Source organism: Dendronephthya gigantea, unplaced genomic scaffold, assembly GCF_004324835.1.
Source record: "Dendronephthya gigantea isolate DGI-Jeju-01 unplaced genomic scaffold, DenGig_1.0 000010F, whole genome shotgun sequence".
Classification (NCBI taxonomy): domain Eukaryota; kingdom Metazoa; phylum Cnidaria; class Anthozoa; order Malacalcyonacea; family Nephtheidae; genus Dendronephthya; species Dendronephthya gigantea.
The window spans coordinates 1,542,408-1,568,829 of NW_021163020.1; the positions used below are offsets into that span (position 1 = coordinate 1,542,408).

The 26,422-nt window shown below is 37.5% G+C and overlaps 7 protein-coding genes and 1 long non-coding RNA gene across 8 annotated transcripts; 7 read left to right on the forward strand and 1 right to left on the reverse strand.

The window, feature by feature from the left end:
- The first annotated feature begins 164 nt into the window (after nucleotides 1-164).
- Nucleotides 165-2,452, forward strand: LOC114518326. The gene is made up of 3 exons (XM_028538303.1): nucleotides 165-387; nucleotides 1,592-1,867; nucleotides 2,025-2,452. Exons 1-3 carry the CDS (start codon nucleotides 220-222, stop codon nucleotides 2,286-2,288), a joined length of 708 nt encoding a protein of 235 aa, XP_028394104.1. The 5' UTR covers nucleotides 165-219; the 3' UTR covers nucleotides 2,289-2,452.
- Nucleotides 2,453-4,036: 1,584 nt separating this feature from the next.
- On the forward strand, nucleotides 4,037-5,637 carry LOC114518315. Its single transcript, XM_028538290.1, has 2 exons — nucleotides 4,037-4,348; nucleotides 4,957-5,637. The coding sequence occupies exons 1-2, from the start codon at nucleotides 4,130-4,132 to the stop codon at nucleotides 5,344-5,346; spliced, it is 609 nt and encodes a 202-aa protein (XP_028394091.1). The 5' UTR covers nucleotides 4,037-4,129; the 3' UTR covers nucleotides 5,347-5,637.
- A 1,065-nt stretch (nucleotides 5,638-6,702) lies between these two features.
- On the forward strand, nucleotides 6,703-8,124 carry LOC114518536. Its single transcript, XR_003686498.1, has 4 exons — nucleotides 6,703-6,793; nucleotides 6,949-7,073; nucleotides 7,432-7,541; nucleotides 7,998-8,124. It is a non-coding gene; the product is annotated as an uncharacterized LOC114518536 (long non-coding RNA).
- A 1,870-nt stretch (nucleotides 8,125-9,994) lies between these two features.
- LOC114518111 (phenylalanine--tRNA ligase beta subunit-like) lies at nucleotides 9,995-14,602 on the forward strand. The gene is made up of 21 exons (XM_028538036.1): nucleotides 9,995-10,155; nucleotides 10,722-10,777; nucleotides 10,892-10,989; nucleotides 11,097-11,153; nucleotides 11,230-11,299; nucleotides 11,431-11,490; nucleotides 11,627-11,791; nucleotides 11,927-11,968; nucleotides 12,063-12,171; nucleotides 12,261-12,331; nucleotides 12,438-12,499; nucleotides 12,588-12,639; nucleotides 12,720-12,781; nucleotides 12,855-12,961; nucleotides 13,107-13,207; nucleotides 13,286-13,366; nucleotides 13,442-13,534; nucleotides 13,718-13,835; nucleotides 14,018-14,082; nucleotides 14,158-14,254; nucleotides 14,348-14,602. Exons 1-21 carry the CDS (start codon nucleotides 10,098-10,100, stop codon nucleotides 14,497-14,499), a joined length of 1,776 nt encoding a protein of 591 aa, XP_028393837.1. The 5' UTR covers nucleotides 9,995-10,097; the 3' UTR covers nucleotides 14,500-14,602.
- Nucleotides 14,603-14,758: 156 nt separating this feature from the next.
- On the forward strand, nucleotides 14,759-15,731 carry LOC114518002 (centromere protein S-like). The gene is made up of 6 exons (XM_028537872.1): nucleotides 14,759-14,830; nucleotides 14,903-14,954; nucleotides 15,048-15,119; nucleotides 15,222-15,255; nucleotides 15,341-15,407; nucleotides 15,582-15,731. The coding sequence occupies exons 1-6, from the start codon at nucleotides 14,771-14,773 to the stop codon at nucleotides 15,705-15,707; spliced, it is 411 nt and encodes a 136-aa protein (XP_028393673.1). The 5' UTR covers nucleotides 14,759-14,770; the 3' UTR covers nucleotides 15,708-15,731.
- A 244-nt stretch (nucleotides 15,732-15,975) lies between these two features.
- On the forward strand, nucleotides 15,976-17,723 carry LOC114518000 (tolloid-like protein 2). Its single transcript, XM_028537870.1, has one exon. The coding sequence runs from the start codon at nucleotides 15,989-15,991 to the stop codon at nucleotides 17,708-17,710; it is 1,722 nt and encodes a 573-aa protein (XP_028393671.1). The 5' UTR covers nucleotides 15,976-15,988; the 3' UTR covers nucleotides 17,711-17,723.
- Nucleotides 17,724-17,987: 264 nt separating this feature from the next.
- Nucleotides 17,988-19,628, reverse strand: LOC114518001 (caspase-3-like). Its single transcript, XM_028537871.1, has 3 exons — nucleotides 19,101-19,628; nucleotides 18,483-19,012; nucleotides 17,988-18,386 (listed from the first exon to the last, which is right to left on the reverse strand). Exons 1-3 carry the CDS (start codon nucleotides 19,393-19,395, stop codon nucleotides 18,000-18,002), a joined length of 1,212 nt encoding a protein of 403 aa, XP_028393672.1. The 5' UTR covers nucleotides 19,396-19,628; the 3' UTR covers nucleotides 17,988-17,999.
- Nucleotides 19,629-19,653: 25 nt separating this feature from the next.
- Nucleotides 19,654-26,277, forward strand: LOC114517999 (neuralized-like protein 4). The gene is made up of 18 exons (XM_028537869.1): nucleotides 19,654-20,322; nucleotides 20,538-20,640; nucleotides 20,919-21,186; nucleotides 21,431-21,602; nucleotides 21,693-21,951; nucleotides 22,102-22,373; nucleotides 22,606-22,725; nucleotides 22,798-23,129; nucleotides 23,233-23,331; nucleotides 23,517-23,586; nucleotides 23,681-23,759; nucleotides 23,859-23,991; nucleotides 24,079-24,243; nucleotides 24,338-24,632; nucleotides 24,747-24,821; nucleotides 24,955-25,090; nucleotides 25,291-25,506; nucleotides 25,611-26,277. Exons 1-18 carry the CDS (start codon nucleotides 19,743-19,745, stop codon nucleotides 25,804-25,806), a joined length of 3,570 nt encoding a protein of 1,189 aa, XP_028393670.1. The 5' UTR covers nucleotides 19,654-19,742; the 3' UTR covers nucleotides 25,807-26,277.
- The last annotated feature ends 145 nt before the right edge of the window (nucleotides 26,278-26,422 follow it).

Below are 26,422 nucleotides of genomic sequence, written 5' to 3' on the forward strand. Positions count from 1 at the left end.
TTATCTCTACTTACCGTTGCAAACTAGCGTGACGATTGATTGACTTGAATCCAATTTCACCTAAAGAAGCTCTTATAAGAAGCCCTTCTTATGGAAATAAAGTCAATCAGCCATGTCTAATTATACAATCCCATTTCCCCCCTACTCAATACAAATATCGTTAAGTTACATATTATACGGTTCGCCTAGTTCAACAACATTTCGACTCAGAAAACTGCTATGAAGGGAACGAAAATCATTCTCATCTTAGGTCTATGTGCCCTTGGCTTGCTTCAGGCGGCTACAGCAACAACCAAGTGGCCAAAATGTACGAACCAAACGGATCTTCTGGAGTATTACCTGGGTATTTTTGAAAGAAATTCACAAAATTCCGCCGTCAAAAGAGAGGTGAGATATTCTGTGAGAATACCATAAGATATATTAATCATCACCATGACTAACTGTTGAAGAAATTTGCTTCACTCAGAGCAATTCTGTCGAGTTGTTCTCAGTAGGGTTCCAACGAGACAAACTGCGATATTTATTCAGGCCTCTGGGTATTTTTCTTCAAAGTCAAAGGGAAGCAGAGTTTGCATGGGTTAAATTGTTGAGAAAATCGATTTGGCAAAGAAAAAGCATTAGATACAAACGAAAACAGTATTGGTAGATCGACTGTTGGGCTATATTGTTGGTGTGTTTATGTTAAGTCAAAATCCACCAACTATTGTACTTTAATCTGAAATTTTGGTCTTTGTTTGACCAATATGGTTTCGCCCGAATGGGTCTGTGTCAATTTTTGTTGAACTTTTGCCGTGTTTACACTTCGAGCCTAAGTCATGGTCTTGCTTTGAACTAGATTTTTGTTGCGTCAACTCATTTTAGCGAGGTGATGCCCCGAGATTGTCTATGTCACCACCTGCATGGTTCTGATTTACACCACAAAAATCAAGTTCAAAGTAAGTTGCTGTAAGTTGCTAAGGCTTTCGTGACAGCTTAATTAACTAAGAAAAACCTCTGAATACCGTTACACAACAATGGACAGCAAAGCCGTTGTTAGTTTGCATTAAAGAGACTGTCAGGAAATTGGGTTCTTGTCCAGCTTCCGGCAACGGTTGAAATAAAATTTTGAATTTTAAGGACTATCCAATGATTGTTTTTGCAATGTTTTAATTTTGATATTACCATGCACCATCATCCTCTTGTGTGCGAGATGCCTAACTTTTATTTCATGACAATCGATATTGAAAAGCATTCACGCCTAAAAGATTCTTACAGACCACCCTTCAACAAAACTGAACGCGAAATTTCACCATCGTCAGATTTAAAATTATCATATAGCACCTGAGTCATGTCAGCTCAAATGCTAATAATCATTATGATCAAACAGAGAGGTATTTAAAACACGTCCCACGATTATGGATGTTGATTTGATGTCAAAATGTGTCGCATCGGATGTTGATAAAAAGCAAATTGACGTCATTCAAAAGCAAACATAAACTCTTTCTTTTAAATGATGTTCTGCCATTTTGACATTGATACATTGTGAGGGGTGGGGTCGGTCAGTCAAAAGGAATACGCCCAGCGTATCGACAGTTACGTATTTTTATTGTAGCTGACCTGGGACCTCAGCTGCATTCATGCTTCCATCATCAAAGACGAGGATGACGTGTCGCAATTCTCGTATCAAATTTACCAGTGCTGTGGTGAATGTCAATTTCCAACCTTTTCCCTCTGCACGTTGGGGGGCTACTCTAATTGGCTGTGCGGAAGCGAGGCTTATGATTGCGTGTTCTCATGTCGTGATGAGGATAGCGTGCTGGAAGCTGTTGTGTCCGCTGGCGCCATGGGTTGGAGCAGAAAACGGGAAGTAAATATCACCGACAGCGAGGTAAGTTTAGTTTCTCTATATGTTTTGCAAACTCTGAAGAGAGAGGCGCAGCAAAAAAAATTACCTAATTGGTAAAAATATATCTGTAAAGCCTTGATAACACGACCACAGCCGCGCACGCACTCTAGCAATTCTATCGGTTTTGTGATTAATACAGGCTACTGTGGTCAGAAAACGACTACGACGCTTAAGAAAAGAGAAAAAATGCTACAAAAAGACGTGCACAATGAAAAATGGAGAACGCGATTGCTGCCTGGTCAACACATGTGTTCCAGTCACGGATCTTACGAATGAGTTGGAAAAGAAGAAAAAAATTCGATCAAGGTATTTGAAAAAATTGGCAAGAGCAAAGACAACAGCTAGTGCAAAGAAGAAGCGAGGACACGTTCGAGGAGGGATGGGTTTATTGGATAATATATAAAGTGGTTAATGTCTTAAATAAGTATTGGATGATATTTTTGATGTATTTTAATCACTGTTGGTGAAATAGACTTCATATGTGGCACAAGTATACGACATACATTTATTGTAATCATTACGCATCCATTTAATTAAGCTTGTAATTTGATACTATCATTACATATTCTCAACTTACGTTCCGTGAAATTTATGTCGTGCATGGATACCTCATATGTTCATACGGCGACCACGTATCTGGCAAGCACTGTCAGACTCTGTTTGATATACTGTGTAGTCCAAGTAGACAGGAACATTGTGTAGTCCAAGTGAGGTCTCTTTAAAATTCTGTATGGATTAAGTATTGCCAGTCATTTGACGTCTCAAATGTTTCCTTGATGAGCACCATAGAAAAAATAGACGAAATACGGGAACAACCGGAGACAGGACGTCTGAAAAATCCCCGGGTCTATTTTTAAACACACGCAGGAACATATATACAGGGTGTATACACCTGTGGGCCGTGAAAACTAAAGAACTTCTGTTCCCTGGCAATTTAATTATTTCCGTGTACTAGTATTCTAACAACATATTAAATGCTTGTCAAATTGCTATGTAGTGCAACTTGTTAGCAAGCGTATACAAATCTCTATAGATAGAATATTAATTAGCTAATGCTTTATGAACTGGAATAGGCAGCCAGCAGCAATTCAACAGTTATGCTTTTATTTACAATTTCTACAATGAATATCTACAATTAGAATCTTTTTAAAATTGTTACGGAACTCAACTCTTTTGTGCTTTGAGAACAAAGCGCGTTAATTAACTCTTCCAAAGTGACGAACTTCCGTGTTCTTTTTTTATCAGTTCTGCAACAACCGTGCAGGAACCGGCCCAATTTTCAGATATATTTTCATCATCATTCTCCCTCAAGAATGCTCGTTCTTGGAATTTTTACAGCCTTGGAATTTTATAATTTTTACAATAGCACAAATTTCCCTTTATGCAAGATCAAAATAACTATATTGCTCTTAACATTGGATTAACTGTTTAAACATTGAATATGTAGTTTACTCTACTGCTGCATGAGCTTTGTCCCCAAATCTTCTTCTATAAAATGCACCAATTGCTTAATATGCTGTCAAGAATTTTTTATGTTGCTAGATTTAGTGCCAGCTAGTGTCTTATTCACAACCAAATAACGCTATATTAGATGCTCAGAATTATGAGTATCATGATATTCGGTGGAAATTACCTCAAGATATATTAGACCACCTTTTAACACCACCGGAAGAAGGTCCTAACCAAAGGTGCTTTTGAATAGTCGCATGACTCCAGAAGATTCGTCCAGTATATTCCGCTTCACCCTACTTGAAGAAGAAGGGGTTTAATTAAACCGATGTCATAATTCCAAATATCCTTTTTCGAATATTCTTTGAAAAAAGTCTAATTGCATATGGGTGTGACCTGCGGATGTTGCAATAAACTGCTTGCATACAATATAAGACAAACAGCTTGTTTTGTGATGCTGTTTTGCATGATAGTCATTCATCATCCGCACCCACTTACCCGTCTCGTCTGAAAGATATAGGTTCCTCTCACGTCAATAGAAATTGCAAGTGTTGGAAAAGTGGACAGTCTAAGAAACATCCATACGACGTCCCGTTCATTGTTGTATTCAGGTGATTCAATATTCCAAGTAATTATATTGAACTTCAGTTTTTTAAAAAAGTATGAAACAAGTAAAGCATGACATACCCTCCTCCGCAAATAATTACCATCGATCAACATCCTGTATTCTGCTCTCAAAGTATGCTATATAAACGCTCTGTGTTTGGGGTGGTAGCAACACTAAGTCATTAACTGATGACACGTCTTGGTGCTGCGGCAATCATGAAAGGAGCATTGGTGATTCTCGTGTTCTTACAGCTGGTAGTTCTCAACGAGGGCATCCGAAAAGTAAGCTGGCCAAAGAAGTTCATCGACGTCAAGCCTCAGAAAACTTGTCCGCGAGATCCAAAGTTGGATGCGATTAGAAAAGCACTAGAACTGGAAACAAGATCAGGAGGTCGAAAGAAGAGAGCGGTAAGCAAGTAATTTATTGTATTATAGTAACTGAATCAACCAGATAGGACTGATTCATATTTAACATTTAGCTATTAAACTGCGTATTGGTTTGTGCATCTCACATATCTAAAAGTTAATTATTGGGTGTGTCAGTATATAAATAAGGTATTTTAATCGAAAACGAACTAATAAACATTTCGCACAATTCAAATATTTGTTCGATGAATACACTGGTTGGTAAATGATTCCCAACCAACAGCGCACCTCAACCAAGCTGGACTGACAGTTTTTGCGGGTGGTTGTAAAAATTCGCTGAGATGATTTAATATTTTTGCGACAAATTGTTTGCCTGAATTGTAAGAGACAATGACTTAAGAGACAATGATGATATCAAAGCACATACCGGACTCACGCTTGAAGTAAGACTATAGTTTTCATCGAAACTAAAAAGTAATTATGTAGCCTTGCTTAATGCAACCTGCCGGGAGAAATAAAGATTACCCAGCAAGTGACATTGTTACCTAGCAACGACCATTTCAAAGTTGGGGGCTGGAATTTCGTAAGAAGACTTAGAAGAGAGAACTCTAAAATACTCAAATTCATGTTCCAATCTCTCTTCACTGTAGATTTCTGCCTTTCCTGCTAACTGCATACATGCAGCAATTGTCGAAGTGGACAAAGGTGTATTTCAGTTTTTTAATACCCTCTACGAATGTTGTGAGAATTGCAGTCACCCCGATCACACTATCTGCAATTTCCAAGGTCATCCGGAATGGCTGTGTGCCAGTCGTGCGCACAAGTGCATCTGTGATTGTCGGAAAACTCACGTTGACGGTGTCATAGCCCGTGCAAAAAAAGCGAGAAAACCATCGTGGTTCAGACCTAGACCTAGTTCAAGTCTTAGCGACGCACTTTGCAAGAAGACGCTGTGTACTTATGGCCGTCGTAGTTGCTGTACTGACAATCAGTGTATACGATTGTACCCCCATAAGAATAAATCTCCTGCTCGACCTTAATGCATGCAAGGCAACGAAACTCGACACTGTGCCGGTGTTTCTAACTAGTTACAGAATGTGGAACTCATTTTTTTAGCTATACACTTAGTTTATTTAGGCTTAAATCGAGAACATAAGAAACCTTAATGTGATTATGTCGCAATTAATGTTATTAATTGGAACACAATTAATGTTATTTTAAATTGGAATATGCGCAATCATAATTGTGTAGTGTCGATAGAAAATGCACGAGCTTGATTAGAAAACTACGACAATAGAAATTGTAATCGAATCAGTAATAAAGTTTTTACTTAGTTGAAAATTAGTTCGACTTTCTCTCTGTTTTATTTAATATCGTTTCCACGAGAATATACTTAAATCTCAAAAAAATCCCATTGATAGTTTAGTTCTAATAGTTTCTATTTTGGTGCAGTTACTTTGACGCTATCAATGGCAAATCAGATTTTTGAATTAGCCACAATTTCTCTGCTCTGATCTTCTAATCATGATAGGGGTAACCCAACAGTGATGGAAGGGAAAATAAACTGAGTTTGAATGATAACATGCGATAAAAATCTTTTTCAAACCCAAAATGCCAAATTCTTTAGCCGGCGATACAATTAATAGACGTCACCGATTATAGATTATAGCATAGATTTCTAAATATTACTAATTTATTTGTGGCTTTTGGCAAAACTGATTGGTCGACTCCCTCCCCTGGCCTCTGAGAAATTTCTGTCACATCAACAAGACTTTAAATTTAATAACTCCAATTCACAGATAAAGAAACTAAAAAACATTCTTTACTAACCGCTAATGCATAAATGCTTAAAAGAAGCTGGCACGGTTTTCAGTACAACATCTGGACCGTATAGTGAGCAATGAAAACCATACATGGAGGAAAATTATTCAATTTTCAAAAGGCCTCATGGGCTATTATGCGATGATTTGATAAATTATATAGTTTCTTCGACATGACTATATATATACACTGAGCTAAATACAATAATGTTTGCATGCAAAGACTAGTTTCAAAACTCGCAACCAAAGCCTGGTAGTCTCCGATAACATATATATATATATGTCCATTATCGTAGCTATATATGATAATATCGATAGCTTTTTCAAAGTAATCGAATTACGAACACTTCACGTCTTCACCGTAGTCGCCTTCATTGAAAATGAAATTCGCACGCAAAATGAACATTGTGTTAATAGTATCAAAACAAACCGTCTAAAAAACAAAAATAATAAACATCTGCGCTGATAAAAGCGATAAAATATATCTATACGACCCACAAAAAAGACCACGCGACGTTCGTTACAAAAATGTGGTTGGACTCCCACGTGAGATAAAATCGCGTAACGCTTTTATAAGACAGCCCGGTGCATAAAACGTGTATATTTCTCGCGAGTTTGTCGATAGGAAGGAAAGATTTCAACGAGTATATAGGTGAGCTGTGTAAAGGTATGTCGTACCATTGCTTAAGAACATTTCTCGCGGTGCAAGTTCAGTTTTTTCAACATATATGAGAAAATCTTATTTGATTATTTTGAGAATCCTTTTATCAAAAAATGTGATTATTAGGTATGATAATCGAACAGCATTTTTTTTATTTTTAGCCCATTTGAAAATGAAACTTGTGTACATCTCTAGCCTCGCACTGGTTCTGCTATTTCTGAGTGCTGAAGCCTCACCTGTTGCCAATTATGGCGGTGACGACTACGATGTCGAATTGAACAATGAGGTAACGTAACAGAGTTGAAACCAACAACAAAGTGCAGAAAAAATGCTCACTGAATTTAAGCCCCACTCGGCTTTATGCAAATCCTTACATTTTTTTACGCGAAGTAAAATTTCTGTCAGACACTCTGACCGTACAGTTGCCCTCTGACGAGGCAAATTATACTAGACAACCTTGCAAGCTGCATGTGATCTCTACTTAGATTACTCAACCTAGCATTTCAATAATTTCAGCAAAATGCTGAAATGTTTCCACTGCAATGTGGAAACTTAGGCTTGAGGAAATCGCGCCATATTGTCAATTGTTTTACTACATTTAATTTATTAAATTATGATGGATTGTTATAATTGTTCTTTTCCAGTATGACGAATGGAAAAACAAACGAAGCATGTGTAATTTTCCACTAGAACCTTGCAATCAATATCTCCGATACTTTGGTAACGTTAATGGTTGTTGCCGTGGCTCGACATGGTACGAATTAGAATGGTGTAAAACGTCAAACACGCTGACTCTCTAGATGCTAAGCTATGATTCCCGACCCTGATATTAATATAGTTACAAATTCTTCACTATAAAGATGGCTGTGATTTGGAAACTTAACAGCGGTCTTTTTGATGCGGTTTGCTGTGTATTAAAATTTCATTAATATTTGTTTTAAAATGGCTACAGTAAACTCTCTCATTGCTAACTCAAGTGAGAGTGATCGAACAAATGATTTTAGAAAAAGTTGTTTGACTAGTCTCATTTTCAAATTCCCTGAGTTATTCGGCTACTTTTCAACCAAAATTTCTTCAACAACAAGTAGTTACTGTCAAATTACCCGCACAATATCTCATAAGATCTCCTATAATCTATATATACCATAACGTCACTGACACAGTACAAAATATGTTTTCTGATTTTGTTCCGTTTCTTCCTTTTATTTAGTTCCTATGGTATATGTGTTAAGCATGGTCGTGGGTAGCGCGAACTAAAGACAAGAAAGAACATATATTCAATAATTAAGTTAAACCATAAATATTGTCAACTCAAGATGATCACAACTCAATAAAGTTCGATGTCATTTTATGTTCTATAGTAGATGCATTGCGCATGCGTAATATTGCTAAGCATACTCTGAGTTCACAGAAATGCGGTTCTTAGAAAACGGTCAAATAATGCCTAGATCATCTTTTTGTGTCAGGGACCTTCCCTACATATATATTTGATCACGCATATCAGGCTGTATAAAAGCAGAAGCAGCTTCCTTCGCGCCAACTTCAAGTTCGAACTGAAAAAACATTGCAGATCCGTAAAAAACAGTATTTTACAGTGATATATAGTGTTTCCTTCGTGACTTAAGGTAAGTTTAGGAATTACTATAAATGTCCATTAGAGGCATTAGTTTTGTTTGAAATCCAGCAACCGTACGGTCCGTACCGTGGAATAGTGCACTACAGAAGAGACGCCAACCAATGGTACTACCCGTAGTCGATATATAGTGAAGCCTCAAGGATGTATATATACATCATGTGTGAACTTGAATTCCATCATTTTACTATGTTATATACAGACAGGAAAACTGAAGATGCGCTCTGATTGATTCTTGATATAATAAGCCTTCAGTTTTTAGTTCGACACATGAACTTTGCTGAAGAAGGCCTTTAGGTGGAAACATCGAGTACTTTTGTCTATCTTAAACAGTTTGTTACATCGATATCCTCAATGACAAAATAATTTAATCAAAACCAGATCGTCTGGCGGACGATAATTTAAAAGATAGACATACTTTGTCTTTGCATGCATTTTATAATTTCCCACTACACTGCTCCATTTTATGACTAAAATAATACTTTATTTCTATCATATCATAAAATCATAAACTTGCCATCTCAAAACGGACAAGATATCAAATATAGGTCATTATCATGCGAGCCCTTCCCGCTCATTCTTATCCTGGATTTCCGCTAAGCACATTGAATCGAAACTAAAAGTGAAACATCATCAATACCTTAGGCCAAAAACTTTTAGGGGACAGATTATTTCAGCATTTTTCTGGGGGGGGGGGTGCGTTTCTGGGGAGGGATAGCCAAGGGAAAAAGGCAGAATATCAAACTGATAATCACTAGTCCCTATGACCATATCAAGATGTTATTTAGTTCATCATTTTATCTTCACCACATCTAGTAAACAAAATGGTAAACATACTTTTGACTGAAAATGATCGCGTCAAAAATATCGAAGGTACGCACGCCTGTGCGCCTAAAGGCTTCAAAACGTGGAAACGTTACTGGATTTACGAGACGGGACGAGATTGGCCCAAGAAATGTCGGATAAGCGGATGCGGTGAACCAGCTATTGGAGGAGGTCACGTGCACGTGTATGATCATTCCACGGAGGTGTACATCATTCCCATGTGCAACACGTGTAACAATGCGTATAACACTGCGTGGATGGGTGTTAAAACTCGAACAGAGGCGGTGAATGTGGAGAAGAATGACACGAACGGGCCTGAGGGAGCTTGCTATAAATGATACTACTATAACTTTTATATAAGTACAATGCCCAATAACTATAGTATAATTTGATATAGGTTAAGATAGCCAACGTTACAGGAAGTAACATTACATTCAACTTGGCATCAATTATCAATATGTTGCTTACATGTGACTTGAATCATTGATTAAACGGAATGAAACTACAGCATCCTGTGATCTGATCCTCTAAATACCACTAGTTATAGCATACTGAAAAAGGTGGACTGATATCTGTATTCGAACTTAGCAATAAAAAATAGCGAAGGTTGAATATACTGGTATATAGTGTATTTGACACGAAAACTGAAAGTTAGTGAAGGTCCAATATACTGGTATATGATATACTCGACCTTAGTGATAAAAAAGTTAGTGATGATCGAAAAAGCGGCGACACTTTTTTTCAGCACTTGGCCGGTGCGAAGCGGGTGGTGATCAACATTCAACAGTACCTCATCATCATATTTTACTTCATAGGATAGATCATTTTTAGGTAAAAATAATAGTTAAAAACATGCCAACGGTTCCAGTGGAGCGAGATCAACTCTTCAAGCTTTTGGGAAAAGAATATAGTGAGTAATAAGAAGCGATTGAAATATAAAATTAATTTGTTGCATGCATTGATTTTGATGTGTACACAGCTAGAGACTATATGCATATCAATGATCATCATCAATCGATGGATGTGAATGTGTTATTATGGGTCATATGTGTAATAGAGGGTGATTTTAGTGGTCATTAAACTAAATAGTCGATATAATAATACCAATTTATTTCACGTATTCATATTACACTAATTTGTACAAGAAATTGATGGTCCATCTGAACAAGCATAGGCAAGTATGAAAGAGATATGTAGATGCATACTATGTCAATGATCGGGGCTCCCAGAATCTTTCAAGTGCTGAAAAAGTAGCACGCAGTAATGAGTTTTCTACCAAGCATTGATATAGTGATTTATGATGAAATCTATCATTTGTGGTAAAATGTGCTTGACAGCATTCCTGGAACTACAGGGTAACTCCACCACAGTTCCAGGAAGATTCAAGTGAATACAATATCATTACAAAATGTCTGAAAAACAAAGCCATTGGTAGCACACATTTAAATCTTTGTTTAAATCATGATTACCTTGTAGCTGATGAAGAATTTGATGAACTATGTTTTGATTTTGGAATTGAACTTGATGAAGTGGTAATGTATTACACTCAGTTCAGAGTATATATCTTGGAAGAACTCACACACTTTGCATTATGCATGCATTCCATAATATATATTTATCTTTTTGGGCTATTATCTTCGATTTAGACATCAGAGAAGGGAATTATCGCTAAAGAACAGGGTGAGGACAAAGCTGAAACTGCTTCAGACAAAGTAATTTACAAAATCGATGTCCCAGCTAATAGGTGTGGTTTGATGATCCAAATATTGACTGTAATTTCATAGCCCAGTGCACAGAATTTTGTTTCTCAGATTAGAAATAATTTACCTACCATGTATATCTTTTATTTAGATATGATATACTGTGTATTGAAGGACTATCCAGAAGCTTATTAGTGTTTTTACAGAAGTAAGTTTAAAAAAACAAAGATAGTTACAACAGAATTTGACTGATCATTGAAACAGTGGCATTATTTTTCATTTAGAATTAAAGCACCAAGATATAATCTCTCAAAACCCGATGGCCCTTTGCAAAGGCTTGTCATATCTAAACAGGTGTTTGACTGAAGCAATATTGTATTCTAATCATAATGCCTTGAAAATTAAAAAGCAGTTAGAGTATTTTAGGCTTTTAGTTCGAGAAGATGGCAGGTATAAATCAAGTTACTGAATTCCTCTCCTTTCAGACTGCCCAGGTGCGTCCATACTGTGTTGCTGCTGTCCTGAGAGATATCACACTTACACAGGTAAACCTAAACACTGACATGCACCTGCAAAAAAGGAAGGATTTTAGTTTTCCATTGTGATTGAGTAAACTGATGAGTGTATTTATCATTACTGTACATCATTTAAAGCCAGCACAAAATTTCCTCATTTTGACAGGAAGCTTACAACAGCTTCATTGAACTACAAGACAAACTGCATCAGAACATTTGCCGTAAACGATCATTAGTTGCTATTGGGACCCATGACTTGGACACAATGAAAGGACCTTTTCTGTATGATGCAAGATCACCAGGGGATATCAAGTTTGTACCTTTAAACAAGGTATGCTGTTGTTCCCATTTTCGTTTAGCATAACCAGAGATACAACCATTCAACCTGGTAAGCACAACTGTTTCACATGGAGAAGCAAAACCAGAGCTATACATTCAACACAATCTTAATTTTCATCCTTTGTAGGAGAAAGAATACACAGCTGTTGAGCTGATGGATCTTTACCAGGTTTAATAAATGATAAATAAGATATTTCAAAATGAGAAAACTGCCCACACCATCTTATTCACACTAGCTTTAACACAATTTTTTTTACGTTTAGAGTGATAACCAACTGAAACACTATCTACATATTATAAAAGATAAACCAGTGTATCCGATCATTTACGACAGCAACGGTGTTGTTCTTTCAATGCCACCCATTATAAACGGTATGATGAAGATTGTGTAAATACGACATGCATTTAAAAGCATAATTGATAAAGCTAAAAGTTTACGAATTTCTTTTCTCTCCCGAAAGGAAATCATACCAAGATAACCTTGAATACAAAGAATATTTTTATTGAAAGTACGGCCACGGATCTACGGAAGGTAAATCAAGGTTGAAATATAAATGAGATAAACAAGAAAGTTTAGTTTTCGTTTCATATTTCTTCATTCTTTACCTTACATTCGTTTATGGCTGTATATTGTCTAGGCTGAAATTGTTTTGGATACTTTAGTTACAATGTTCAGTGTTTACTGCAGAAAGAAGTTCGTGTATGTCATATTTACTGTGTTATACATTCTGTGTGGATTTGAAGTAATGGTTTATCCTGAACTACGAACAATTTCCTGTTTCGTTTAGTGTGGAACCGGTAGAAGTTGAACGACCGGATGGAAGTGTTGTTTTATACCCTGTAAGTCATGCTGTATACAAAAACGAAGTGGTTTTTTTCTTCACTAAACGTCGATTAAGTACTCATTTGTTGGTCTTTAGAAACTGAATTATAGACATGAAACTATCTCGGTTGAGGAAACTAACATAAAAGTGGGAATCCAGTAAGGTTTTTGTTTATTCATTGCGAATTATTCGATGCGGAGATTTGTTTGAACATAAACTGTCGCTTTTCAGAGAAAGTGCCGAGCGAATAGCAGATCTTTTAACGAAGATGTGTTTGAACAGTGAAGTGAAAGAAAACGGGAAAACTATTGATGTGGAAATACCTCCAACAAGGGCTGATATCTTTTTCATTTATTTAACTATTTTATTACTGGATTAATCCTTGAAGAGACAGGGCTGTTCGCTCGCACAATAGCACTTTCTAGCGTTGATAATGTCATCGATAATATTTGAAAAAGTATTTACAACCTTAACAAATTTCACATGTAATTCATGCTTGTGATATAATGGAAGATGTGGCTATTGCATATGGTTACAATAATATAGAAGAAACTATCCCAAAGTCAATGACAATTGCAAATCAAGTATGTAGTCACCTTCAGCTTGCAACCATTAATATGCACAATTACCTTTCTTCTTTGCTGATAATCTTTTTGTTCTAGTTTCCTTTAAACAAGTTATGTGATTTATTGAAAGCCGAAGTTGTTCAAGCTGGTTATACAGAGGCGTTAACCTTTGCATTGGTTTGTTCAAAATTCTTCTTTCTGCTCCAGCTTTTAAAATCTTAACACGTTATTAAAGATCGCCGTTGTTTTTAGTGCTCTCGAGATGACGTTGCAGATAAACTGAACAAAAGTTTTGAATCGACAAAAGCAGTAGAAATATCGAACCCAAAGACACAGGAATTCCAAGTACTTTAAACATTCTGCTTTTTACGTGCTAAACGCATTGAAAACAAGGATAAATCGTTGGCGTTGAGTTATCTCATCGTTTATTCCGACACATGCGAATCAGAAAGTCAAAAATAGGCCCAAGGCAATATATTTTACAATGGGGAATCTCTTTTTTATTTTATTTTTACGGATTTTTCTCAGGTTGTTAGGACAACCCTTCTACCCGGAGTTCTGAAGACAATCAGCGCGAACAGAAAGATGCCACTACCGTTAAAACTATTTGAAATCTCCGATATTGTTCTTCAAGATGGTGGAAAAGGTACAATCAGCGGAGTACTCAGTCGAGCTGATTTTGCATGACCGTTTAATTTGTCCACATCACTTAATATCTCAGATCCAAAACCTTTGGCAAAGAGTCAATGATATGATCAGTCAGTTGAATCAATAATGATTGACTGCAATGTCATTTTTAACTTTCTTAAATATGCTTGTTTTAACCAGATGTTGGTGCCAGAAATCATCGTCGAATCTGTGCAGTAAATTACAATAAAACCCCAGGCTTTGAGGTCTGTTATTTTGGATTTTCAGCGCTCTTATTAAATAAACATTGCGATGATTAAAATCTAGATTTAACTTTTTAGGTAGTCCATGGTCTTCTAGATAGAATAATGCAATTGTTGGAAGTTAAACCTAGCAAGAATGAGACAGAAAAAGGTTATTATATCAAGGCAACTGAAGGTAAACATTCCTCTTTATTCTCCAAGAACCTTATTTGTGATTTGAGAAGAGTAAATCAGTAAATGGTATTTTATTTCATTTTTTTTTTCACAGATTCAGCTTTCTTCCCAGGCCGCTGCGCGGAAGTGCTGTACTCAGGCAAATCAATTGGAGTGATGGGCGTCTTGCATCCGACAGTACTGAACAAGTTTGATTTAAATAACCCATGCGCTGCACTTGAAATCGATTTAGAGCCATTCCTGTAATTTATCTCAGAATTATATTAATTGATGTAGAAATAATATTAATACAAATATTGCTGTTTGAACATAATCTTAGCATGGATAATAAATAAATTTTATTTCTAATCTGCGTAACACTTTGAATCCAGACTTCAAACAGTATACTTTCGGCCTTGCCAAAGCTAGTTGCCCACCATAAATTTTTACCCAACTAAAAACATTGAATATTCCCAGTGAATATTCCATATATTAGCATAAGAATGTGGAACTTTTTGGCGGGAATTTGGATTTCAAAATGGCTGACAGTGAAGATGAAAATTTTGATGAAGAGTATGAGAATTTGGAACATAAACAGGTTTAATTCATGATTTTTTAAAACATCTTTAATACTATAAGTAAGCTCAAGTAGTTATTGTTTTAATTTTAGCGCTTGAAAGCCGCCCTGCATTACACAGTTGGTAAAATATGCGAGGAAATCGGTAAGATGGACATTTTGGATTCTATATAATAATGAGGCCCTGAGCGCGTTTGATTCACTCAAACTTTATTTTCAAGTTGTGTGCTTATTGCAGGCGAAGAGACAAATTTACGTTATTCCAAGCAATTCATAGCTGCTCTAACAGAGACAACATTCAAACAAATAGGTTTGTAGCAAAGATATAGTTTGGCAGTTTGCAGTCAACACTCAACAGGCTTCCCCTTCATTGGTAAAATGCTTACTACGCGTTATATGTTTTGAAATTTAGGTTCCTTTGCGACAGATCTGGAGCTTTTTGCAAAGTAATGACCACCTGAATAAAGCTATAATTAATTATTATAATTAATTAATTAAGCATAGCTGATTAAGGTATCATTTGGACAATAGGCATGCAAAACGGACCATCATTAATTCAGATGATGTGGTGTTAATCAGTAGGAGGAGTTCTGTTCTGGTAAGTTCAATAAGACCTGTTTTGAATGTTGTGCTTCTCATGTGTCTAATACATTGATTAACTAGTGTTTTAAATGCATTTGGCACATTAGAAGCCGACCTAAAAGTTTAGTGGTGCTACAAGTCCCACAGACGGCAGACCACTTGATCTAAAACAATCTATTTTTGTTAAAAGAACCAGCATATGAAGGAGATAAGTCAGGAATTAAATGAGGCACACATGATTGAACGAGCAAACAAGAAATCCAAGAAGGCCAAGAAACAAAAAACATTGACGGTCGATGAAAATCTGGAGGTATAAATATATAAATAGTTTGCAAGTATTTTTCACAATATTGTCATACCTCTGCTCTAAATTTATTATTTATTCGCGATAATTTATGCGCGCCAGATTATTCATGAACTTCCGATTGTTATCAAAATCAATACGGTTGACAAAACCAGTATTAAATTACTTCGCTGTGGTCCAAAAAAAACACCCTGGAAACATTTATGTGGTGAAAGCTTTCTGTAAGTGATATACTGTTATTTCAAAATAAATGTGGAACTTGGGTATGAACTATTAACGATATCAAGAATTGAATGATGTATTCTAAAAACCTGTCAAAACAAAGATCAATCGTATTGTTATCATTATGTTTCATGCTGTTATGTCTTCGAACAAAATATACATTAGCCTGTGAGAAAGTAAAAAGACTTACATCTGAGAACGGGACGCTGTTATCGGCAGAAAATCTGGGGCATTTTATGGGTCCTACGACCTGTATTTGGGAAATCGAAGTCCCTAAAGGCTTTCGAATCGAGCTGAGAATCCGTGTATTCGAGATCGAGACATCATGTTGTGTTTGCAAGGAGGATTATGTGGAATTTTACGATGGTTTGAAATCGACCTCACGTCACATAGGTCGATATTGTTCAAATAACAAACCTATAAACATTTACTCTTCCAAAAACGTTCTCAGAGTAAAGTATTATTCTTCTACCAGCAACGTACGTGAAAATCTTACTACGGTCAACAAATTCAGAGCGGATTATCACGCAGTATGTGGCCAGTATTTCCAAGGGACCTATGGAAAGATCGCTACTTCAGCTTATCCAAACTTTTCTAATGTTAATCGTTACCTTTTTACGATTGAGGTACCTTATGGGTATGTTAAATTGACATTTACAAATTTCACTGTTGGAAGGTCCCAGGTCTACTCAGAAATGTGTTTTACAGACTTTATCATCGTCAAAGAAATGGCTCTTGTGGAGCTTAAAAACACTCGTCATGGTCCGGAGCGATTGTGTGGGCAGTTAAAGTCTCCTTATGTGTTCTCTAGGGGGCGAGAACTGTCCTTGCTTTGCCAATCTTCATCAGTACTCAAATTTGATTTTGCTGCAGAATTTGAAGCTGCAAACAAAAGCATAACACCATGTGGGGGATTCCTTAGAAACAATGTTGGTTATATTTATTCCTATGGTTACCCATTTCCGTATCCTAAAAGAGCTGAGTGCACCTGGAAGATTGAAGTCCAACGTGGTTATATCAAATTGAAATACCTTGAGTTTAATTTCACAACTGGAAGTGGGGCAGGTTGTATGAATGGACAAGTAGAAGTGTATGATGGCTGGGTCAGTAATGCTGTAAAAATTAGAAGTGACTGCCGTCAAATTGTTAAAAGGATTTCACTGACTTCCCGGACAAACCGACTTATGATTAAGGCAGTGTCAAAAGAATTGGAACCTGGAACATTTCTTTTCAGTTACAGACAAGTTGATCAAGGTGTATGCTTGGATGAAGAATTTACATGCAATAGTCGTGAGTGCATAAACCAAGACGCTGTTTGTGATGGTACACAGAACTGCTTGAATGGTAGTGATGAACTAAATTGTCCTAAGAAGAAATGCAGCAAAGCTTTATATGCCCTTTGGGTGCTGATTGCATTTATTGCATCAATTGTCATGGTTGTCTGGTTATGGAGAACCTGGCGAAAAGCAGTTTATCGCTCAGTTCACATTCAAAGAGAACCAAGTGAGCCTTGTCTTGAAGATGATGATTATGCATGTCAGGTTCCTTCTCAAACTGGTGCCCCACCAACATATAATGAAGCTTTGAATCATGCTCCAACTAGTTTACCAAGATATGAAGAAGCTTTGCTTAATGATGATGATGAGGAGGAAGTAACATTAGAGCAAGGAGATACAGCAAGATTCCTTGCCAGTTCACTCAGTTCTAACCAGCGTTTGTTACCAACATGTGAATCACAAAGAACACAAAGACCTATTATGACAATTCGGCAAAATCATCTTGGAATTGTATAAAACAATAATGTACTAATCTTAAATGTATTACTTTGTTTATAAACTCGTAAGTTTTTTGGACACCAGACAAATTATTGTAGGAAATTTAACAATCATTTTTTGAAGCAGTTATAAAAACAATATTTGCTTATTATTAATTATACCATCTGTTTCCACTTATTTTGTATTTAGTGTCAATCCAGGTTCAGTGAATGTTGGATTGATATTTACTAAGCATTTAGTAACAACGCCTGTGTACATTTACCTACCAATTAATGAAATTAACTAAATGCTGAATATTTTACTTCCATTAAACACCAGGAAAGAAATACAGTTTTTTAGTCAATCTGACAACAGGGGATGGAATTTGCTTTTTCTGTTCATAGGATTGAAATTCTCGGGCAACTTTTCCGTTAACTCTAACGAGCATGCTGACAAGGTCTTCCTGACCTGCATATGTCATAAATATCTCACACAGTGCTTGAACAAACCATGATCCTTTCTCGGAATTCCGCCAAGACACAAACCCTGGAACTGTTGAGTATGCCAACAGAAAGTCTGCTTCAGCTGGAACTAGGGCATCTGAACTTGAATCTGTCTCATCTGTACCCTCATATAGATCATGCAATACATCTGAAGTGCTTTTGATGGTCACCTCGCCAGAGTCTACCTGGTCGGTGCTTGCACCATGATCCATCTTGAAACAAAACAATAGCCTAGTTTATACCACAGACGAGTGAAAAGTTTGGACAAAAAAAAAAGTTTGGATTATGAAGTCATATTGCTGACATACCTTGCCTCCTCTGCAAGCCTGAATAAAGAAGAGTTTAGGTTTACCAATCAGATGTTTTGAATTTTGACCATTAAATGCTGCTGTTAAATTCGTAATAGGAATAAGTTTCCCATCCACACTGTATATCTGTCCTGGCATTCCATGACTCAGGATACAAACCACAACAGAGTCCATGGTACTATGTTCTGGTCGCAATGCAAATTCTTGAATTTTATCCATCAGGACACTTGCTGTCGTATTCCGTAGTACTGTGACGGTGTAGTGTAAAGACAAAAATAATTTCTGCAGGTTCAGTGCATCTGCATCTGAGCCATCACGTTGCTTCAGGTCTGCATGGCTTGCAAATTGTGAGTTGTTGATGATCAAACAAAGTCCTCGTGGTCTGCTTTTCATTTTGTACACATTTTCTGCATCTGTGAATATATTTTGAGGAAGGAAACGTGTGTCCGTCGGAAGGATCGTAATTTGTTCTGGACTCAATCTCTGCTGCAAGCCAGGTGGGCTGTCTGTAGTTACTTGGCCTTCACTACCTGTAGAAAATGATTTGAAAATTTGTTATATAGAGTTTTAGCAAAGTGACCCTGGGGTGCAACACGAAATACTGAAAATTCCAAATACCCTTTGAAGCCTCGATATCTTCTTTTAACATCTTCGCTAAATGTCTCTGTCCGTCAATTTTATATAGCACGTCACAAAATCGATCAAAAGCTTTGGCCCCTCGCCTTGGTATAATACGAAGCAACTCTTCAGCTTGCAATTTTTGGGTCGCCTTGCTGCGAACTCTGTCCATGTCCTCCTCAATTATAACTCCTTCTTGATACAGATATCCTAACAGTTGCTTTGGGTCCAAATCATTTATCAATCGCACGGTATTTTGCTGCAAAACTCTTCGATGCTTCTTGTCCATTGCCATGTTTAGTGTTTACGATATTTTCAAGCTTTTAGCCGTATTTTTTGGCGACACGAAAGAATTTTTCTGGAAAAAATATTCCGACCTCCTTCCTTCCTTCCATCTCTTCCAAAGACAAAGTGTGATGATATGGAGTTTTTCGATTCCTTTTTTTTGGAAATCCAATCCGTCAAGCTTACGTGTAAATGAGCTCGAATAAACACGAAAAAAATGCGATTTTAGAAAATCGATCGCGTGACATTTTGCACTGAATGGAAATCAGATGGCAGTTATGAAATTCTCCCAACTTCTATTCTTTCATTCTGATATAATTTATACAGCTCAGTGAAATCTGTTTACAAATATTAAATATGGCTGCCAGTGCAGGAATCCAGGATTCAGCGTCTAGTTTGGAGTTTAACGAAAAATGTGGAAGTGGAATTGTTTTAAGCCACAATCAACGAAGGGCAGCTCGATCACATCCAGAATCAGAATTTGACAATGGTTTGGTGTTTAGTAAAGCTATTTTAGTAGAGAGAACATTATTCGAAGTCGTAATTGAGAAAAAAATGACACTTTGGTCGGGTTCGTTAGCAATAGGAGTGACAAAATGCGATCCCAGTGCGTTTGATACTGTCCCAGCAAGTATCTCTCATTTACGAGATGGCACTTGGGTTCTTGCTGGAAGTAGTGTGCTGCAAGACGGTCTGTCCATTCGGGACGATTATTCTGCCAACCTGGAAGAATTAAAGGTCTCCGATAGGGTGGGAGTTATGTTATTAGAGGGGGGGAAATTGCATTATTTCATCAATGGTAAAGATATGGGTTGTGCTGTCAAAGACATACCCAGTCAAGTTTTTGTTGTGATTGATGTATATGGACGGTGTTCGGAAATAAAACTTTATTCAGGCGATATGGATGATGACACAAGTTCAGATATCAAAACTAATGGTATGTGCATTCATAAAACTTTGGTCAATCTGTAACCAAGTTTTTAGCTAAAGCTGACTTACAGTGGAATATTACATGCAGTGAGTTAGTTATTTAACAAGAGACTCTGGTAGATAGCTTGTTAACCCATTAGCTAATATTTTTGCCATATTTTGATTTATTTTCTAATCGTTTTAATTTTGAACTTACAGAATTTCATTCATATATATTTCTAGACAAAGACATGTTTCTAACTGATAACAATACACTGCATTTTCATCCACAATGTGGTTCTCATGTAAAACTCACAAACAACAGAAAAACTGTGTTGAGAACAAAGTAAGTGTTATGAACAGACTTTTCTGATAATGACATCAAACACAGAAAGCTTGATGATTCACCCAAATTTGATTGACTGAGTCTTGCTTTAAATTAATTAAACCAGTCAAAGTTATCAAACCTTGTAGAACATCAAGTTTTCTTACTATTTAACGTCATTAAGAGAATGTCTTATTGATCAACAAAGTTCTTTGTATAGTTATCAATATAATGTTTTATCAAGATTTTCTTTTTTCACATATCAACTATCTTCATTTACGGTATCCCTATTTTTCAAGCCCAAATGAGGATTTCAACTTTGGAATAGCATTGACATCCCGAACTTTGGCATTAGATGAACTTCTTGAAGTAGAAATCGAGGAAGTGATTGATAAATGGGCTGGATCACTGGAGATTGGTGTGACCACTCATGCCCCTGGTACATTTTCACTCCCAGGTACCATGACAAATTTTACAACTGGCACATGGATGTTTTCTGGGGGTGCCATTGTTCATAATGGTGTCACAATCCTTGAGGCATATGGAAGAAATACTGCTTCATATAAGGTACCTCTACTGTGTTTGAAAGATTAACATTCAACTATAATTTCTGTAATTATATGGAAATTTATATATTTCTCAAATCCAGCCAACCATAGTCCTTGGACAAATTGGTCAGCACAGGTCCCTGTTTCTTTCAATCAACAAAGGCATTGCCAGCTAATTACTTGTAAAAGATTTCAGGGGCCCTAAGAGCACTTTTGGCCCTTGGTGTTTTGTCACGTACATGAACATTTCACTGTTTATAAAGGTTGGGGACAAGCTGGGTGTCTGCATTCAATCAGATAAGACTTTGCATTTCTATTACAATGGGATGGATCTTGGCCCAGCTACATCGGATCTTTCAACACCTTTCTATGGAGTTGTTGATATCTATGGTCAGGCTGTGAAAGCAAGCATTGTGAAGAGTGATGCAAACAAAGGTAAGGACAGAATGTGTACATAAAAAGAGATTAAAGTGGGCCTTCCCTTAATCATTATCCCATTGTAAAATACAACTATGTTTTGTGCAGAAACTCTGCCACCAAGCAATACAGTTCCTACCACTCAAGATTTGCAAATTGTTGCTGGTGGCACTGATAACCAGACGGCTGCAGAAAGAGTCCTTAAATTCAGTGAATCACATGGTCGTTTGATAGTGTTAAATGAAGGCAGAACAGGAGCCTCGAGACTTAATGCTTTAACAGAGTTCAACCATGCAGTTGTTATAAGTGAACAACCATTAGAAGATGACCAGCTTTTTGAAGTCGTAATCGAGCAGATTACAGATAGGTTGTCGTTCTTTTCTACTGTTCTTTTCTACTGTTCTTTTCCTTGATAGTTGTATTCAATGTTGATATTTATCCCTAACAGGCATTTGCCTGTGTTAGATTACTCTATTCACCACAGGTTAGTGTACAATATTCAGTGTTTGTCTTTCAGGTGGTCAGGTTCACTTGAGGTGGGATTATTGAGCCTTGCTCCACCTGACCTGGAGTTGCCAATCACCTTGACGGACCTTAACCACCATTGCTGGGTCGTTAGTGGCGCAAGTGTGATGCATGATGGGACAACGATAATTAATGGCTATGGCACAGATCTTGATAAGTTGGAAACGGGAACTAAAGTTGGTGTAATGAGAAAATCAGATGGGACATTTCATGTGTTCGTGAATGGTGAAGACAAAGGAACTGCTGCCTCGCTTGTTCCACCAGGTATACAAACCAAGCTTTCAACTCAACTTCTGCATTATGTCATTTCTCACTTCTGAAGATCCAGTCTTCTTTGAACTTGAACTTGAACTTCAAAGCATGGGGGATTATATCATATCACCCCATCATGCATTATAGCCAACTTCTTATTACAGCCACTGAACTATGTGATAACACTGGACCTGCGGAGGAGGCAGGCTTTCTTTGATTATCATTATCATGTTCCTTGATGCAGGTGTTTTTGCCACATTCGACTTGTATGGTCAGTGCGTGCAGGTTTCCATCATATCAGAAGAAATAAGATCTCTTTGCAAAACCTCATCTGTCGAGAGTCTCATAGATGAATCAATGTTAGGTGAGTGTAACATATTCGCAGTCAGCTAGGACATTTGCCCTATATTTACTCCATCAATGTAATTCATTTCAGACTTGAAGTACTCCTTTCATTCATGCTGTGGGGAGAACATAGCCTTCCGTAACCATGGTCACACCGCTGTCCGCGCACGTAGTTTTAACGATGGCCTGGTATTCACTGACAAACCTCTTGAAAACGAGGCCGTGTTTGAAATCCGGATCGACAAGTTGGACGAGAAGTGGACTGGTTCCCTGTCGATTGGTGTGACGTCACACGTACCTCCTACCCAGACCCCGACGCAGATTAGTGAATTGAGAAACAACACTGTATTTCTGTCGGGCTCCTTCGTATTCCGAGACGATGTCAAAGTGAGAAGCTGCAGCGTATCTTTGGATAGACTGCAAGTACGCTTGATTCTTGACGCATTACTCGTGTTCGACCACGTCGATTCTATGTTAATATGCATTGTGGTTTGAATCTTTTAATGTAAATATTCTTACATTCCAGGAGGGATCTCGAATAGGTTTGCAGCTTCAATATGATGGCTCATTACACGTCTTCGTTGATAGTAAATACAAAGGTGTTGTAGCGAATGATATACCGCAGGTAAGAACTCTTCCTTCACGCCCGATACGGGACCATCCGCATAATCTCAGCCAAAGGAGACTGGATGGTGCACGAACGTTGAATTTTTATTGCCTCCTAAATCTTGCTGTGTTGGTAAAAAAAATTGTTTTGTCGACTTGCTTTTTCCAATGTTGTTCACGTTTCATTAATCTGCACGTGTTTAGGGTGTTTTCGGAGTTGTAGATGTTTATGGCAACACCCAGAGTGTCTCAATCGTAAACACAACAAACCGAAGTAAGATTTTATACAAATTATACAAACATAACTTTGAAGTTCTTCAAATGAATGCTCATCATCAGTCAGTTAATGATTATACATCTTCTTTTAGTTCTATTGGATTGCTATGTCAGCTCAGATGAAGAGACAACAGCCAACCCAAATCAGATACCAGAGTCAGAAATACCAGAGTGAGTTACAGCTTTATTACAACCTTCGGTAAATAGTTCGACCTATTGCTCTCCATCCAGACACCAGAAGAAAACTTTTAAAACTTGCCATTTTTCCAGCCTAAGTTTTCATACGAAATGTGGTCTCAATATAATTATGGATGCAACATGTACAACGGCTCGGAGGAAGTCGACATTCAACGAGGGACTAGTGTTTAGTCGCAACCCGCTGGCGAATAAAGAAATGTTCCAGGTAATTGTGGTAAAGTTCATGTATCAATCTGTCCATTGAGTCACCCTCGTCCAGGTGGTTCTTCATTATTTGCTTTGTGTTGTATAGGTTCGTGTTGACTCCCTCAACCCAAGTTGGTCTGGATCCTTAGCAGTTGGTGTGCTAGCTACTCATTCCTTGGACAAACTAAATCTCCCAGCAACCGCGTTATCGTTGCGTTCTAACTTCTGTGTGTTTGTTCACGGATCACAGATTCATGTCAATGGAAACAAGGTTGCTTATTAGAGAACTTCAGCTCCTGTAAGATTTCTAGCATGCGTCAAAATGATCCCTTGCAAGGCTAAGCTGGATATTAATTTTTTGTTAGATCGACTCCCAGTACGCGTACAATTTTGATGATCTGCGGGAGGGTGATAGGGTTGGAGTGATTTGTGACGAGAGTAATCGTCTTCACATCATTGTGAACGACGTTGACAAAGGTTTGATCGATCATGAAATTCCGCCAACGAAATACGCCATGTTAGATCTTTATGGAAGATGCGAGCAACTATTTATCGTGCCGTGTAACAAAATACCCGAGTTAAAGACTGGGGAAGAGAGCCAGGAGGACGCTGAAAATGACAAAGTCGAGGAAGAAGATGCATCACTAGAGGAGAGCAAAGGTGAGTGGATTACGTTTGGTTAGTTGTTTGCTAAACAGCTGAGTATAATAGCCTGCCAGCAGGTCGATTAGTCACTCAATCAGTTGATGAATGTTTTGATGTTTTTCCTTCTAGATAAAATGCTCTCCTGTCCAAATTGTGAATACAAAACAAGTTGTGAAAGATTTAAAATGACCCTTGGAATACCCGGTAAGCTGATTGGTATTTTCCTGAGGCACAGGGACTGCAGGAAACTGAGGGGAGGAGGCAGCTCGCATATTGAAGCAGCTGTTGATGTTCACTACAAGTAGTGTATCGTTATTCTGTTGTATATATTTTCTAGAACAATACTTTGAGCAAAATGCTATATGTTACTGTTCCACTTGTTGTGATACCCGTGGTGAGCATCGTGTCGCAGTCAGCGGTGATCCACCTCAGGAATACACTCGTCCAACTGGATGGTGCAAATTTGAATTAAGGTCAAACAACCTGTTATATTACAACCCTGTATACAGAGTTGCACCACAAACCAAACCGCATACGATTTGGCAGCCCTTGTATTCTTCTACTTTCTTTGATTTTTCCCTTAGTGACCAGTCCCACTTCTCAAGAGGGACGCTCGCCCACCCACGAAAGTAATAGCTGGTCGGCTAATTAAAATTTTACTCCACATATTTAGACTACCTCCGAATTTGAATTCTGTCGAAGTGTTCTCCAAGAACCATTTAGCATACACTGTTGTGCACGTGGGTTCCATACGACGAACGCTGGACAGAGGTACCGTTTTGCCACCTCAAAGAAGCAGTCACTTGATCAGCGGACATGGAGACAAGAAAATTGTTGTGTCACCAAGTATTGTTCGTGCAACGACGCTTACCAATGTTAAAAAATTTCTGTGAGTTGCTTGTTGGATCCACTGATCTAAATATTCACTGGATTCTCTGGAGTATTACCCACCCCGGCTGTGTTAACTAATAACTGGGGATCTGTTTCATTTAGTTTTACAGACACGACGACTGGGAAGCGATCAAGCATGCAAGTGGCTTTTGAGATCCGTTTGCCTTCTCAAGGTTACACGAAGTGCACTGGCACGAACAGTGAGACGGAGTTAGATGCTAGGGACTGGTATCTAGAACTGCCCTCAAGAATTGTCTTATCTGGTTTACTTGTACAAATATCCGAGGAGGATAGGTGACCGTTGATTCTCTTCGACTGCAAGTCGATTGTAATGGACAGTGTCATGAATAGTGTCTAAAATGCCTGAAATATAAGAGACCTTCGTTTCAAACGAAATCCCCCTTAAATTAATTTAATATAGGTAACTTACTAGTACATGCTTTATTAGGCATTTTTCAGTCCAAAAGCACTGGGTCTGGTCCCACCGGTCGCTTGTGTGGCCACTAGAGGGCCTTCGTGCATTCCTAAAGTTGTTTGCCCTCCCTGAAACGCACCATTGGTAATCTGACCACTAATCCCTCTCAGTATCAAGTGTACCCAGTATTCTACTCGATTGTAAAATAGCTGATTTTTCTGTTGCCAGTGTTGGACTTTCAAGTGTGAAGTATTCGTGCATTTCATAAATTTGTACATTTTGTAAACTAAAACGTTGGATGTATCCATATAATGGTAAAGAATGTAATTTGTAAATGTAATTTAATTCCTAATTTTGCACATATTTTAAAAAAAATTCAACTTTGAACTGAAATTGATGCGTCATTCTAACTCATTCATCGTGGCAATGACCTTCAGTGTGTTGTTACATGTGTTAAAAAAAAATTTCACCAATTTAAGCACTAAAAGTTGAGTCGATC

What these genes read in the sequence shown, in the direction of transcription:
- LOC114518326 (XM_028538303.1), top strand. Translation starts at nt 220, where the DNA reads ATGAAGGGAACGAAAATCATTCTCATCTTAGGTCTATGTGCCCTTGGC. An exon ending in ATTCCGCCGTCAAAAGAGAG is followed by an intron (nt 388 to 1,591) that starts GTGAGATATTCT and finishes TTTTTATTGTAG; the next exon opens with CTGACCTGGGACCTCAGCTG. An exon ending in TAAATATCACCGACAGCGAG is followed by an intron (nt 1,868 to 2,024) that starts GTAAGTTTAGTT and finishes TGATTAATACAG; the next exon opens with GCTACTGTGGTCAGAAAACG.
- LOC114518315 (XM_028538290.1), top strand. Translation starts at nt 4,130, where the DNA reads ATGACACGTCTTGGTGCTGCGGCAATCATGAAAGGAGCATTGGTGATT. An exon ending in GAGGTCGAAAGAAGAGAGCG is followed by an intron (nt 4,349 to 4,956) that starts GTAAGCAAGTAA and finishes TCTTCACTGTAG; the next exon opens with ATTTCTGCCTTTCCTGCTAA.
- LOC114518111 (XM_028538036.1), top strand. Translation starts at nt 10,098, where the DNA reads ATGCCAACGGTTCCAGTGGAGCGAGATCAACTCTTCAAGCTTTTGGGA. An exon ending in GAATTGAACTTGATGAAGTG is followed by an intron (nt 10,778 to 10,891) that starts GTAATGTATTAC and finishes TCTTCGATTTAG; the next exon opens with ACATCAGAGAAGGGAATTAT. An exon ending in CGGCCACGGATCTACGGAAG is followed by an intron (nt 12,332 to 12,437) that starts GTAAATCAAGGT and finishes TATATTGTCTAG; the next exon opens with GCTGAAATTGTTTTGGATAC.
- LOC114518002 (XM_028537872.1), top strand. Translation starts at nt 14,771, where the DNA reads ATGGCTGACAGTGAAGATGAAAATTTTGATGAAGAGTATGAGAATTTG. An exon ending in TAAAATATGCGAGGAAATCG is followed by an intron (nt 14,955 to 15,047) that starts GTAAGATGGACA and finishes TGCTTATTGCAG; the next exon opens with GCGAAGAGACAAATTTACGT. An exon ending in GACAACATTCAAACAAATAG is followed by an intron (nt 15,120 to 15,221) that starts GTTTGTAGCAAA and finishes TTTGAAATTTAG; the next exon opens with GTTCCTTTGCGACAGATCTG.
- LOC114518000 (XM_028537870.1), top strand. Translation starts at nt 15,989, where the DNA reads ATGATGTATTCTAAAAACCTGTCAAAACAAAGATCAATCGTATTGTTA.
- LOC114518001 (XM_028537871.1), bottom strand. Translation starts at nt 19,395, where the DNA reads ATGGCAATGGACAAGAAGCATCGAAGAGTTTTGCAGCAAAATACCGTG. An exon ending in AGATATCGAGGCTTCAAAGG is followed by an intron (nt 19,013 to 19,100) that starts GTATTTGGAATT and finishes CATTTTCTACAG; the next exon opens with GTAGTGAAGGCCAAGTAACT. An exon ending in AGGCTTGCAGAGGAGGCAAG is followed by an intron (nt 18,387 to 18,482) that starts GTATGTCAGCAA and finishes TTTTGTTTCAAG; the next exon opens with ATGGATCATGGTGCAAGCAC.
- LOC114517999 (XM_028537869.1), top strand. Translation starts at nt 19,743, where the DNA reads ATGGCTGCCAGTGCAGGAATCCAGGATTCAGCGTCTAGTTTGGAGTTT. An exon ending in AAAACTGTGTTGAGAACAAA is followed by an intron (nt 20,641 to 20,918) that starts GTAAGTGTTATG and finishes CTATTTTTCAAG; the next exon opens with CCCAAATGAGGATTTCAACT. An exon ending in TTCATGTCAATGGAAACAAG is followed by an intron (nt 24,244 to 24,337) that starts GTTGCTTATTAG and finishes ATTTTTTGTTAG; the next exon opens with ATCGACTCCCAGTACGCGTA.